Raw genomic sequence first — 15700 nt, forward strand, 5'->3', positions numbered from 1 at the left:
GCGGCGGGCGGCTCCCGCCTCAGCCTCGGCAGTGGCGTCGGCGACGGCGGAGTCGAAGCAGCCGCGAGTGCTCGGCTGAGTGTCAGCCGGCGACGACGGCTCAAGAACTGGGAGTTAGGGACGCGCGCACCGGACCTTCCGCCGCCGCCGCCGCCGCCGCGCCTGCCGCCGCCGCCCACAGCCTGAGGCGCCGGGGCCGGGGGAGCCGGGGGGCCGGAGAGCGAGCGGGCCGGGGGGAGGGTGGGGGATGGCGCGGACCCCGGGGCCGGCTCCGCTGTGTCCCGGAGGCGGCAAAGCACAACTTTCCTCCGCTTCTCCCCCCGGGGCCGGGCTCCTGCTGCCGCCCCCGACGCCACCGCCGCTGCTGCTGCTGCTGCTCTTCCCGCTGCTGCTCTTCTCCCGGCTCTGTGGTAGGTGAACCTCGGCGGCCGGTGCGGGCTGAGGGAGGCGCGACCGAGGGTCCCGGGGCCGCGGCCGGGCCGGCGTGGGCCGCTCTCCCGGGCGGGAAGCGGTTGTGTTTGGCGGTTGGCTGCGCGAGCGAGTGCCGTGGACTTTGGCTGGAAACTTTTCGCCGCGCCTGGGGCGAGGCCGGGGAAGGGCCGGGGCCGGCGAATGCGGCGCCGTCCGCCCGCTCTCCTCGCCCGCGGCCGCGCCGCTCGCCACGCTGCGGGCTGGGGTTCGGCGACTGCGTTTTCCGCCCGGACGCCGAGTGCTTCGTGCGCGGGGCTCCTCCGTGTTTGCTCCGGGGACCGTTACTTCCTCGCCTGTTCGCGGAGGAAGCCGAGAGCGCGGACTTGTGTGCTGGGGCTAAGGTGACGGGATGCACGTTTGCCGCCTCCTTTTTTCCCGGGTGAAACTTGAGCTGTGAGCCAAGATACCTTTAGGGACCAGAGCTCGAAGGAATGAAGCCTTCGGGTTCCCACACCTCATCGCCTTCCACCCTGGAGAAGCACCATGTTAGCCCACCCTGCAGCATCCCCTACAGTTTTCTTCGGTCCTCCGGCCCCTTTCTGCCCTGGCAGCCTCTGGATCGCTTTGCATTGAGCCCGTCGCTGCTTTCCAGTTTGTGGGACGTTTTTCTCACTGTCTGTGTTTATATTAGCAAACCCTGTTTGTCCTCAGGACTTCGATGTATGTGTAAAATACCTGATTGCATTGACCGTGCCCCAGCTGTTCCGATCAAAACAAGCCCCACGCCTCTTCCCTTTCTTCCCACGTTATCTTATAGTTTTGTCATATTTGGGAGGTAGTCTCTTTGTAAGTTCACTTCCTAGGTATCAGAGACTAGAAGCCTACTTGTTAAGAATAGCTTTAAAAAAACAAAAAAAGATCTCCGTTTCATGCAAGAGAGGTGGACTTAAGTGATCCTTAATGGAAGGCGGCGATGTGGGAAAGTAAGGCCACCGGTCTTTGGGGACTAGCTCTGTCTTTTGGTAATACCGGAACACTGCAGGATGTTATTCATTCGATGACTCTTACTTGGTGAGGAAAGTGCAGAAGCAAAACTTAGGCTTGCTCAAAGCGTGTTTTACCTGAGACATTTTTACTGGTACATAAGTCTGCGTTGGATCTCAGTGTTTAATGAAATCTTAAATGAAACCAGGAGTTTTACCAGTATTTACCACAAGGAGAGATGTGTGCGGATTTATTGGATGGTGCGATTTAGAGGAAAGAGAATCCTGTACCCCTGTACCGTGTAGGTGTGTCAGGGTAGCTGGTTATGAGGGAGGCAAAATTTTCAAAAGATTGAGTGCCTCTTATAGGCTGAGAATTTCCACTACCAAATCACCGTCACGTTTCAAGCACTGTAATGACACGTTCTGATTTACACAGTATAGTGTGATAAATGGCATGTTAACTAAGCCACATTGTTTCTGTAGTCCCACTCCGCAGATGTTTGGTTCCACTACACAAGTCTTAGTGCTGTTACCGCTTTAGATTGATGCGAGATTCTAGATTGAATTTGTGTACCGTTCTTTTCCATTCAGGAGGGTTGTGGATTACAATTAGGTGGGAAGAAAGTGGGAGCGGATGTTAACAGTTTACTGTTCTGACTTAGATTGTGGTAAGGACTGAGGGAATATTTGTGTCTCCAGTAAAGTTTTATCTAGCTAGGCAAAGCCCCGTAGAAGACTGAAGCAAGGTAATATGTACAGTTAATACAAGGAAATTGAACCTGGGTAATAATTTCATAGTGAATGTGCAAGTGAAGTGTAGATTACTTTTTGAAGGAACACATTGGTTTTCACATGGAAGAAGAAAAGAGTTAAAAAAAATCTCTTTAATAATGTGCTGTTGGAGGGATTTGATATTTTAGAGTCCTAAAAATTCAAGTAGTATAAGCAAATGGACTGTGATTTAGAGAGGTGTAAATTAAAGTTTTTAGAGTCAACTCAGCTTGTAGTTGTAGAGACAGACACTAGTTTTGTATCACTGTGCACTGCTCATTTAAAGAGATTCCTTTTTTTTGGCTTATGAGTGTTATAACACCCTAATTTGTGAACCCTTATGACAAGTTTTTAATGTCAACTTGTATTTTAGAATTCAGTCTTTGAATATGGCACAGTTGTCCTGATTTATGGATACTTAGTAAGTATGGAAACGGAATTTTCTTGTAACCTGTTCGTTGATCTGATACTCATACTACTACTTAACAAAGTTTGGCACTTACTGATGTTTGAGTTATTTATTAAAAAAATTTTATTGAAGTATGGTTGATTTACAATGTTGTGGGAGTTGTTAGTCTTAGAGTTGAGAAGATTTTTAGGGTTTAAAGAGATGATTATATGATTTGTTAATCAGAATGCTTTACTTTTTTTTTACCACATACAGATTTATTATTATTATTTTTTTGCTGCTGATATTTTTGACATTATGCTTATGTTTAGCATGACCTTAACTATGCTACACTTCTGCAATATCATCTATTAGCACAAGATAATTTTTATGTCATGTTAATTTTACTGCTGTAAAAACCCTCGCAGTCAAACTGGTAGACATGATATTCTGTAAGCTATAAAAAATTAATCAGATTTGCTGTTTTGAGGGTGTACATTATATGTCTTATCTGAAGAACTGAAATTTTAAAATGAGAATTTTACAGGTTAACCAACTGTCAGGGTTGGTTGGTTTTTTGTTTTTTTGTGTTTTTTTTTTAAAGCCTCAGAAAGTCCTAGGTGTAAAGGTCAAGAGGACTAGATTTTTCAACACTATCTGACTTGATATAAACCTCACTTATTTAATTATGGAAGTCCATATTTCTTTATAATGGCAATAATCAGTTCATAGGTGATCAGATTTATCTTACTTTCCCTTCCAACATTTTTTCTTGAGGAGTAGAGAATATTAGGATACGGTATTGATGAAAGAGAAGGTAGACTATTTGACCTAAGTTCCAACTTTTTCCATTTTCAACAGGGTTATATCTTAAATGGATATTTAGAAGGTGATGGAAAAAAGATCTAATATGATGATTGAACATTGAATAGCACTTTCAGAACTTCCTGTATTCATGGCACTTGATAGGAACTTGAGAACATAAAACATGAATAAGGCAGAGTCCTGGCTTCAGGGAGCTTACAGCAGTATGGTAGACATAACGTAAACAGATGGTTATAGGACAGCTCAGTGTTTATGATAGAGATCTGCATGAGGTGTACTGTGGGTTACCCAGAAGAAGGATACCTAACCCATTAGGTAGAAATATTAGTGTAAACTGAGAAAAAAAATTACTTAAAAAAAAATCAGTTGAGTTAGATTTTCTTGTTGAGATTAGACATTGTGGTAGGTGGAATAAGTTTGCTCTCTCTCTGCAGTTTATGATTTAGATGCTAAATAAACAGTTTGATTCTGAAAAATGACTGCCACTTACTAGCTGTGTGAATCGTTGGCAAGTTATTTAACCTCAGTAAACTTAAGGTTTCTCGTCTTCAAAAAAAGGGTAATATCAGTTTGCCTATAGAGTTCTTGTCCTCTTGCCTGTAGAGGATTAAATGAAAGAATAAAATAAAACACTTAGAATGCATGGAATGTACATTTAAATTTTAGCATTTATTTTATTGCACATTATAAACCAACCAACCTAATATTTGTCATTCTTAAATTCTACCCTGATGACTTGAATAATTGAGTTTTCAAGTTGATTGACTTGCTGTATTTGCACTTTACCTCTTTCAGTGTATAGCCCAGTCAGTGCTCTTTAAATATTTGTTAACTTTATCTCTGGTAAATATACAGATGACCAACTTTCAGAATGTTAGGATATGGTGAAATTAACTCAATGGTGTAGCTGTATGGAACCTAGTTGAATCGTCTCTTAATGATGTAGAATGCATTTTAGGACTGGGCAGTTCTATACGATCACTCAGAATGTTAGTGGTTATATTGAAAAATGTGGAGTTGAAGAGGGAGTCATGATTTCACTTCTACCTTATCAAGTTACTGGTAGTTTCAGGTTGGAGCCTGTAATACATATTGCCCATAAGAATCTTTCTGCATCCAAAACAGATATAATTGGCAAGTGAACCAAATTTAAAAGGAAGCAAAAAAGACCAAATTTTCCTTTTTGCATTTAGCTACAGAATCAGAAATAGGAATTGAAAAAAGCTGGGCAATTATGTATTTGTGGGTGTGTATGTATTTACCGTTTTACCTTATGTCACTTACGCTTATATATATATGTATTTAGTGATTTCAGCAACTCATGTACATTTTGCATCTGTATAGTTAAGGAATAGAACTTACGGCTTCTTGCCTATTATTTGAAAATTATTGAAGAGAAGCTGGCTGTGATACCCTTGTTAAAAAATAGTATTTTGGCATTCTGTAATTTACCCCTTAAAAAATTAGTGAGTTAATAATGCATTGCTATAGCATGTTCTGTAATCTGTTAAAGTCCTCATAAAATTGACAATACGGGCTGTATGGTTTGTGAAAGATGTGGCATTTGATTAATAATGGCTATTAATGTGTAAACGTAGGATAAAATCAAATAACCTTTAAGTAAGTAATGGAATTATTTTGTGTGCCAGGAACTCAGATCTAAAAATCTAAGCACCATTAATGTCATACTTTTGAGTACCTTTTATATTTTTATCTAAAATTGTCTTACAGCCATATGCTTTCCTAAACTTATGATTTTTATTTCTGTAAGGCTCTGACATAGTTTAATTAGTTATATAAATAAAATTTGTTGTGTATTTAAAATTTAAAATTTTAGTGAGGACTGCCCCCTATAAGTCTAGATACAGCCATATTGCAGGTACTGTAGTTGTTTAGGAAAGGATATTGTATTGCATACTTACATTATGACTTTTACATGTTCTCTTTAATATAACATCCAAGGAGATTAGTTTTCTTGTAGCCCTATTAATTGCCCAACATTCATTCTGCTAATTAAGATCAGTAGGAAGGAAGTACCTTGTAGTGTTGTGAGTAGATATTCATAAACTGGAATTTGAGGCATGTGTAAAAACATACCAGCTCATAACTGGTTTAAATGACTGAGAGTTGATAGTATGCTTTTCAACGTTTCTGACGATTATTTTGTAGGTGTGAGATAGTAAATTATACATGTGACTCTATAGATAGGAGAGGTTGTAATAGTTTTTTCTTTTTTTTTTAACTTCACTTGGTTTCTTTTAAGTTTAATAGTTAAAAAAAAAGAAAGGGATTTCCCTGGCAGTCCCGTGGTGGTTAAGACTCTGAGCTCCCAGTGCCGGGGGCATAGTTGCAATCCCTGGTGGGGGAGCTAAGATACTGCATGCCACAGGGTGCTGCCAAAAAAAAAAGTAAAAAAAAAAATCAAACTTGCTCTTTTAGATAGGTTGGCTATTGTACCGGTAGAGGCTCTTTACTTTAAGCTCTCAGGTTTCTTCAGAAGAAGTAAACTTTTTAAAAGGGGGGTGTCTATAAATCACTATTCTCAGCTAGTCAGCAAATGTAGGGTATGTGGAAAGGTTCAGACCTAGTTTCTAGGAAATCTTTTTCAAAACAACATTCCAGGCCCCGCTATGGACTTACTGGATCAACATTTTTTGCAAGAGGTTTGGGGAGTGGAGCCTGATGATTGGGGCATTTGTATTGTGAGTGACATCTTCAGATGATTGTTTCTTCCCTGGATGGGTGCTATTTTTACAGCATTTTTATATATGATTTGACCAGATGTGGTCATTATTTTGTTCACTGTTGTACCCTCATGTGCTAGGCATGTAGTGGGCACTCAAATTTCTTTATTTCAAGAGCTTAATAGAAAAATAAAATTTAATCTAAACCAGGACTGTCCAATAGAAGTAATGTGAATTATGTACATAATTTTAAGTTATGGTGCCACATTAAAAAAGTAATAAAAGAAACAGGTGAAATTAATCTTAATATACTTTATTTAACACAATATAACCAAAATGTTATCATTTCAGCATGCAGTTGATATGAAAGAATTGAGGTATTTTACCTTTTTTATTTTTGTAGGAAGTCTTCGAAATCTGATGTGTTTTACACTTACAGATTGTTGTTTGGATAAGCTATATTTCATGTGCTCAGTAGTCAGGTATGGCTGGTGGCTACCATATTGGACAGTGCAGGTCTAAACTATTTGTGGTCTCCAAAGTAGGTTATGCCCTTCTCTAGCTCTTGCTCATAAGGCCTAAAATGTTATTACTCTTCCTACCTACTCAAATTCTGAAGCGCCCAGTTTAAAATTAATTTTCTCTGTGAAGCCTTGCCTTACCACTTCTTTCATACAGTGAGCTTTTCTTCTTTATAAAGTAGTTACTCTTTTTATTCATTATCTAGTAATTTAATTGTAAGTTGTTTTGTGGTGTGTGCTCTTTGCAGTAAAAACTGTGCCTCAGGCTTCACTGTATGTCATCAGCATGTATCACAGAATAAACACAAGTTATTTTGTAAACTATATAGGTTTTAACATGTCAGGGAGGAAGGAATTTTTCTCTACCTTTCTAGGTTCTTCTGGCTGGTCTAAGAGTTACATTGACATGAGACAGATTAACAGGAGAAATCAAACAAAAGTTTAAGGGCATGTATACATGGAAGAGACCCAGGAAAACTGCCAGAAACCCTCACCTTAAATACCAACTTCCGCTAAAGACAAAAGAGGGTACTGGGGGTGGTGATTTGGGACTTCAAAGGGGAGAAAGGCAATTCACATGAAGATGGAAAAGCAAATGTTTGGTAAACAAATTTTTGCTGGGCCTTGCAGAGACTATGGGACACAGAGTGGACTCTGATCTCTAGGCCCTGTTGAGTTTCCCCACCACACTTAGCCTGTACTTTTTGCAGATATCTCTGATGGTAGCTCAATTCCAGGAATAGGCCCACTATCTAAATTTTTTTAAGCAGTTAGGGGGGAAGGTCAAAATTTCTTCCTGAGTCTTTTGGGCCTTGATTGTTTTCAGCTCAAAATAATCGTGTGCCAAAGAGACATTGTAGGGTGGTAAGTTTTGCTCCCAAACATTTGCTTTTTTTCCCCCTGTTAATAACTTTAAGGAATTGACCAAATTTGCTATACAACAAAATGGTATCAAGAGAATACTCGGTTTATGATTTCATCTTCCATGTTGAAATAAAATAATAACACAGAATAATAACTGTAATAAATAACTACAAAAACTTTTCTGGATTTGACTTCATTTCCTATCTGATCCTAGCTATCTTTCAAATCCTTAGTCCCTCGAGCAAATTCTCTTCATTTTTTCATGCTTTTATGTTTAGAGCAATGTTTGTCAAAGTGTTTAATAGAACACTCGTCTCAGAAGATATGTTTTTGGAAGAAAGAACTGTGGTTGAATACATTTGGGAATGGGAAAAACTAACCATGTAACCCCCTCCCTCATGGAAAGTCACTATGTGCATTAGTTTATTAATGGTTTAAGAAATTCTTTAGTAAAATATTCTTTTTTGCAGTCTAATTAAACAACCTGTTATGTTGCAGAAGCTTTGTTGTACAGAACACACTATAGGAAATACATCCTTAGAGAGCTTTGTATATTTGATATTATGTTTACGTTGTTTCTATCCCTACCTTCCAAGATAGGGGAGGAATGAATATATATATATATATAAAAAATATACATATAATTCATTTATTTAATAAACTAGAAAAGGTTGATAGGCTTTAAAGACGTTACTTGGTGAGAAAGTTCTTTGTTGGCTTTTCTTTTTTCCAGAAATTCTTTTTGCTTTCTTTATCTCTGTCTCTTTATTCCCCGTTGCGTTACCCATTTTGAATCTGAGGTATTTGTGAAATTGACCTAGGAGGAATACAATTCTTCCTCTTTGGTATTGCAAAATTAGCAGTATATTATTTACTCCAGGATATATGTAGTTTAAGCAGCTTCTGTGGGGTATACCTCACTTTATGTATAACACATCACACTCTGGGTCTGAGTTTTAGGAATAGAGTGGGTTTATTTAAGATAGCTATTCTATTTTGTAATGGAAGTGTACCAGTGCTGTTATTGGGAAGGACATGAAAAAATCAAGAGGCAGATATAAAAATAGGTGTACACAGCTAGGACTCCAACTTAGCGTTTGAGAACATTATATATAATTAAGAGCATGCTGGACTCTTCTAATGGCTTCAGTTCAGAGGAAATACAAAAGTATTAATGAAGTAAATGTTAGTACTGGGAAACTGTGGTAAGATGAATTTCATATAGTGACTCTTTCTATGAGTTATCCATGATAGACATGATTGTTATTACTAAAATATCTGAGGCCATGGGTTTCAAAACTTATTAATATGATATCTAATTTAGTCATAGCTACTGTGGGGTAGATTAAGATTTCATTTCACAAGTGTCCTTGTCATTATGAACTCCAAACTCCCTTCTAATTTGATTTAGATTAGAGATAATCATTCATGGTTATAAGTTCAATTTAATGTTAACTAAGTCAGACAATAGTCTGTCTTGTATTTAAATCTGCTTACTGATACCCTGGTTCCTTTATTTTAAATGCACAATTTTTAAAAAGCCTCTCTGTTTATTTATTGTTTACTGAAGAGATTCAGATGGGAGAAGGTACATAGCTAACAGTTCTATCCTTCTCATTGAGGGCACAGGGCTAAAACGTTATAGCATTTTTCACTAAACCATGAGTCTGCATATGTTAATTGCTGTAGCAGCTACTGTAAATCTAAATCTCTGATTTCTGCTTGTTAAACTTAAAGGAGGTAAAACATTGCCACCAACAAAAACTTTGAGGAACATATGCAAATAGTGCAGATGTATTGAACATCAACTTTTATGGTAGCTTTCCTGTTCCTATAAGCAATTCTGAGGTTATAAATATATGATTATTTTGATGACATAGTTTCATTTGCCTAGTCCACATTAAAACCAGAGTGAACTTTAATATTGAAATAACAGTAAGAAACTCTTCTTAAATTGTTACCTTCTGTTTGTTGTACACTAGTACAGTGTCAAAGATTTTGTTATTTTTCTTTTAAAGCTGGTATAGCCTTTTCAGTTGAATGACAGAAAGAAGGTATATCAGGGCTAGAATTAGTAATACTAATGAAAACATCTTTCCTAGCAAGAAATAAGACTGTTTAGACTGTTGACACTCTTTTCTGTATTTAAGATAGATTATTTTTACATTTTTCAGTGAAAAACATTGTCGACTTTTATTTAGATTTTTAAAAGAGTTAGCAATTATGGTGGCTATTTTGAAACCATGCATTGTTTATCAAACTTATTTTCCATATGTGTATAAAAGGATCTGGGCTTTCATATATTTTTGTTATGTTTATAACTGATAGTGAAAATGTTTAAATATATAAGTAGCTGGTGAAACTTTTATACAGCATGTTAAAAAGTCTCTTGTAAAAGCTTTAATGCTAACAGCATCTGTTAAAATATAAAAACAAATCGAAGTTCCCTAAGAAAAATACATTATTTTTCTTTGAGGATACTACTGTTGCTTTGCTGCCCTCTACAGTCATCTAAAATAGTCACTCTTGACTTTTCTCCCATGAAATGATTAAAATACTTCCTTGACTTGTGTGCTTTAAATTTCAAGAGTGGGTTGAATAATATTTACTGTCAAAATATGACAACGTTTTAATTAGTCACAACAGTTGATCTATACCTGTAATGCAAAAAATAAAAGGTTTACAGATTGAAGCAGGGGATGGATTGGGGACTATTGCACATCAATCAGGGAACAGATGATAGAGCACCAACCAAGTGATAGGTAGTATAGAGGATATCACAGTGGAATAAGATGTGATGGCTGCTCCCAAGCTTATAAACCCATTTGTAAGACTAACTGCGTGTTAGATATCTGTAATAACATACCAAGTAGTATGATACAGCCTAAAAAAAAAAGATCAGTAAGGCTTGGAAGAGTCAGGGAATGCTAATTAGAGGAATTGAAACTTTTGAGCTATATTTTCAAGAATGATTCGAGTCCAGACAAGTAAAACAGGGTTATTTCAAACAGGGGAGAGAATATTTATTAAAACACAAAGCATCTGTTACACAGAAAGGGCTATGCTAGGACCCTTGGGGTCTTTGCCCTTAAGAAATGTAAAATTTAATTGTTAGCAGATTTGGAATTAGAAAAGTGTGTGTGTGTGTGTGTCTATTTTATACCCAGTTACTTAAGCTTTCTGCCTGTTTCAGTCCTTATACACTTAGCTAAATAATAGATCCTTTACAGAGTTGCTGTGAAAATTAAATGAAATCCTTATTAAACTGCAGTAAAGTGCTTTACAAATACAGCTATCCATAACGCAAGGGAAAATGAATTGTCTCATGTTAGAAATATAAAGTGTTGTGAGATTGCAGAAGAAGGAGCAGTTTAACTGGGAATGGAGGAAGACTTAATAGAAGACCTAATTTTCTAGCTGAACCTTGAAGGAAGAGTTTTCCATTTCTGAGGGAAGTCAGTGGAAAAGAGAGCATTCCAGGCTGAAAAGATCACTGGACTGAGGACTCTGCGGAAGGAATTAATGTTTCCATGTGGTTCAAGTATGAGCTTTATGGGGGGAAGTCATAGATTTTAAATACTTTGCTGATGCTGAGGAGATTAGAGAGAGACAAGCGAAAGGGAAAACCATTGCTGTTGTCCATAGTGTCCATAGTGTTGTCCGTCCAAACATGGTGTTTGGATATCATAGGTGAGGATAGAAGAGTTGGATATGAACTTATGTTTCTCTCTTGAATGACTAGAAAAGGATAGTAGAAGGATTGATGAATCAATCTGGTAACTTTTTGGAGGCATTTTAATTGTGCCTCTGGGGCATATTTTAGAGCTGTAGTTGGAAATTTGTTATGAGAGGGTAGTGGGGGAGAACGTGGAATTGGGAATTATCAGGATCGAGGTATTTGGATTAGATGAGCTGTTTAAAGGAGAGAGGAGGCAGAGGGGGAGAAGAGAAGAGAGAAAGGAAGGAAGGGGAAGTAGGGAGGGGACTGGAAAAAATTTTAAATGTTGAGGTACTTTGGGGACTTCCCTCGTGGTCCAGTGGTTAAGACTCTGTGCTCCCAATGCAGGGGGCCCGGGTTCGATCCCTGGTCAGGGAACTAGATCCCACATGCCACAACTAAGAGCCCGCATGCTGCAACTAAAAAAGATCCCGTGTGCTGCAGCCAAGACCTGGTGCAGCCAAACAAATAAATAAATATTAAAAAAAAAAAAAAGGTTGAGGTACTTTGATTAGATAAGAGGGAGGGAGGGGAGAAATAATCTGGGAACAAATTCTTACTTGATAAATAGACCAATACATTTAGTAGTTAAGAGAAGTGCATTGATGACTTAGTAATTTAGTACAAGTGGTTAGGAAAAGGGTCAAATTCCAAAAAATTAACTAATGAGGGGATAGTGAAGAAGTAGTAGGGTAGGGCCTGCTCTTGGGAAAGAGGAACATGAGCAAATAATTTGAGGGGGAAGAATAATGTATCAGTTATTGTGGGCTGAATGTGTTGTCCCAATATTCCTATGTTAGAGCCCTAACTCCCAATCTGGTGGTATTAGAAACGGTTCTTTGGCAGGTGATTAGGTTCAGATGAGGTCATGAGGTTAGAGCCCCCATGATGGGATTGGTGCCCTTATAAGAAGAGAAAGACACCAGAGCTTCCTTCCTCCACCATTTTGAGGATACAGCAAGAAGGTAGCCATCTGCAAGCCAGGAAGAGAGTTCTCACCAGAACCCAAACCATGCTAACACCCTGATCTCGGACTTCCTATCCTCCAGAATTGTGAGAAATAAATGTTTGTTGTTTAAACCACCCAGTCTGTGGTATTTTGTTATAGCAGCCTGAGCTAAGACATCAGTGAAGGTTCTTAATTACGAACACTTCAAACTTAACTTTGATTAAAACAAAATTTATTGAAGGATATTGAGTGGTTCAGGTATGGAAATGAAGAACCAAAGGAGGCTAGGCATCTAGAAACATATCCAGAACCATAGCCAAGATAATGTCTAGGGGCAGTCTGTCAAGGTCATTGCTTTCTGCCCCTTGAAACACTGGACATTGTAGCTTTGCCTATTAAACTGACATTGCTGCTCTTAGAAACTAGATACGGTTATTGCCATAGCCCAAGAGTATATATTTTCCATGGGTGTCCACTACAGAAAGTTGAAGAAAAGCTTTTTAATTTTTATGATGAGACTTCTCTGTCTTTGGGAGGGGGATGGGAAAAGAACATTGATATGACAAGGTCCAGGAACAGAAAGTAAGTGGAAACATTAAAAACACAGATGAGAGAGGCTAATCTTAGAAATGATGAGGGGCTCTTCTTTCTACTAGGCAGAGAAAAAGAAAATGATAGGTGAAAATACAGAGACATTTCCAGGTATAAGAGGGAAGTTCTGGAGAGGATTTCATCTTTATTGATTTACGTGATAAATTTTGAGAGTGCAGGGTGATGTTGGGACTTAGTAGTAGAAACTGTGGGCAGAAATGGAATAAGACATCAATTAAGAATGAATAAAATGAAGTTAGAAGTCAATTGTTATTACTAAGGAAGAGAGAAGGATTTGTGATTAGAAAGTAATGGGAGAGGGGCTTCTGGAGTGCTGGTAAAGATTTATTTCTCGATCAGGGTGATGGTTTTGTGGATATGCTTACTTTGTAATAGTTCTTACCACTACATACTTACCACTTATACTTTTCTGTTTGTGTATGTATATATACTTTGTTGCGTCTTTTGGATTTTCCATCTATACAGTCATGCAATCTATACATAATTAAAGCCTTATTCCTCTCCAATCCTTATACTTTTTTTTTTTTTTTTTTCCTTTTCCTTTGCTTATTGCACTGGCTAGGACCTCCACTATTGATGTTGAATTAAAGTGGTGACCGCAGGCATCATTGTCTCATTCCTTATCTCAGAGGTAAAAAAGTGTTCCACATTTCAAAATTAAGTATGATGTTTGCTGTAGTTTTTTTTTTTTAATAAAACTTTTTTTATCAGATTAGGAAAGTTTCTATTCCTAGTTTGCTTAAGAATTTTTATCATGAATGGAGTTTAATTTTATCAAGTGCTTTATCTTAATTTTGAGATGATCATATACTTTTTTTAATAATGTGAATTACATTTAAAAAATGTTAAGCCATCTTTGTGTTTCTGGAATAATCCCAGTTTGGTTTTGATGAATGTATCCTTTATTATAGGATTCAACTGACTATTTTTTTAAAATTTTTTCTTCACCATCTATGTTTATCAATTAAATTGGCCTGTAATTTTCTTTCGTTATAATGCTTTTGCCAAGTTTTGGGATCAAAGTAATGCTAGACTCATTAAAAAATATGAGAATTGTTGCATCTTTTTCTATCCTGTGTAAGAGTTTAAGATTGGTACTTTTTTTTTTTTTTTCTTTTCTTTGACTGGTAGAATTTGTTGTAAAGCCATCCTGGCGTGAAGTAATTTTTTTATGGGAAGGATTTTTAGTTACAGTTCATTAAATAATCATGGTACTGTCTAGATTTTCATTCTTCTTGTGTCAGTTCTGGCACATTGAGTTTTTGTAGGAATTTGTCAATTTCATGTTTTCAAATCTTTTGACATGAAGTTGTTCATAATGTTCTCTTACTACCTTTTTAGTGCCTGGAGGATCTGTAGTAATGCCCCCCTTTCTCATTCCTCATGTTCGTATTTTGTTTTTTTGTTTTCTGGATCAGTCTTGCTAGGAGTTTATCAATTTTATTAGACTTTTCAAAGAACCCATCTATGACTTGTTCTTGATGCTCTTTATGTTTGTTTTCTGTTTCATTATTATCTGTTCTACATTTTCTATTTTTGGAGGGTTTATTTCTTATTCTTCTATTTCTTGAAATGAATGGTTAGATTATTGATTTTTAGCATTTCTCTTTTTCTTATATATGGATTTGAGTCTATAAGTTTTCCAAGTAAGGTCATATTCACAGGTTAACACCTCCTAATTGCTCTTTCTGCATCTTTATTTTTTCCACTGTAATATGTGAACTTCTGCTACATTAATTTTTCTAGATAATGTTTTTGGCTTCCTGTATTTTCACTCTTCAGTATTACTTATTTTTTCCCTCTTGCTTATTTACACTTTCCCTGACTTGACTTTAAGCTCCTGGAGGGCAAGGAATGTGCCTCCTCTTTGTCCTTTCTCAGCATAAAGCCTGGTCAACAGAGGTAAGTGTTAAATAAGTGTTAGCGAGAAATACGGATGTGCAAACAAACTGAATTAAGAATTTACCTTTCTGACTTCATCTCTGTTATTTGTTACCAATACTTGGATTTTTCTTCTCCAAACTTCCCTTGCATTTTCTGTTTCCGTGAATCTGTTTACTTTTGTACTTCTTCCCATAGTGCCCATTCTCTGCTTGGAAAAACTCACCCTGCCTAAGATCCAGCTTAAATTCCACTATTTTTCCACAGATTACCAAACAAAATTAGGAATCACTAGTTTGGACTTAGCTGAAGGAAAATTTCACTTTCTAGATGCAATTTCTCACCCTACACGCTTCTCTCATTCCTTCTCCCAATTTTCTGTTTTCACCCTTAACTATGGTGACTTTCATAAAGGTGATATAACCCAGTTTGCCTTGGAATGTCTAGGCTTACAACTGTTCTTCTGGCATAATTATCAATAATACTCCTCTACTTCCTTTCACTCTAAAAAATGTTTTGGCTTAGATGACAAATTATATGATCGCTCTACCATACATCCATTGCCTTGCATGTCTTATTTTCTCTTCTAGATTCTCACATCTTGGAAGTCTCAGGCTATACTGTTTTCTACCTTATAATACTTAGTACTTAATATTCAGTGAATGAAATGCAGTAAGTATTTGAGCTCTTGCTATGTTCCATACATACTTGTATTTTTTTCATATTGGCTCACCTATTTTTTCAACCTAGACTTGTAATATCTAATTCCTTGCCCCAGCGTTTTTCACTTACAGTGAAAAATCTTGCAAAATCTTCACTCTAAATCAGTTCAGCTGTACAAATTCTTTATGCTTACTTCTCAGCTACTAGTGGGACTTGGGGAGAAAAGAAAATCATATAACCATGCAGATTGGTGCCCCTATAGAATCAGGCTTTAGCTTCAACTGGACCTCAAACAGTTTTTCTAGCAATCCTCTTTTTGGTTTAGTCAGTGCATGCTCCCATGTTTGAATTTTTTCTTTTAAATTTTACTGAAACCTTGTTAATTAGGTGATAATAGTCCCATTTTATAGGTGATAAAACAGGCTCT

At 37.5% G+C, this 15700-nt stretch overlaps 1 protein-coding gene across 2 annotated transcripts in view; it reads left to right on the forward strand.

Annotated features, from left to right (window-relative positions):
* The first annotated feature begins 237 nt into the window (after nucleotides 1-237).
* The window catches only part of NECTIN3 (nectin cell adhesion molecule 3), a 137985-nt gene continuing 122522 nt past the window's right edge, over nucleotides 238-15700 (forward strand). For both annotated transcript variants that reach the window (XM_061194158.1, XM_061194157.1), the window contains exon 1: nucleotides 238-410. In XM_061194158.1, coding sequence (XP_061050141.1) covers nucleotides 248-410 — 163 coding nt within the window. In that variant the 5' untranslated portion in view covers nucleotides 238-247. The remainder of the gene's footprint in view (nucleotides 411-15700) is intronic.

This window comes from Eubalaena glacialis, chromosome 6, assembly GCF_028564815.1.
Source record: "Eubalaena glacialis isolate mEubGla1 chromosome 6, mEubGla1.1.hap2.+ XY, whole genome shotgun sequence".
Taxonomy (NCBI): Eukaryota; Metazoa; Chordata; class Mammalia; order Artiodactyla; family Balaenidae; genus Eubalaena; species Eubalaena glacialis.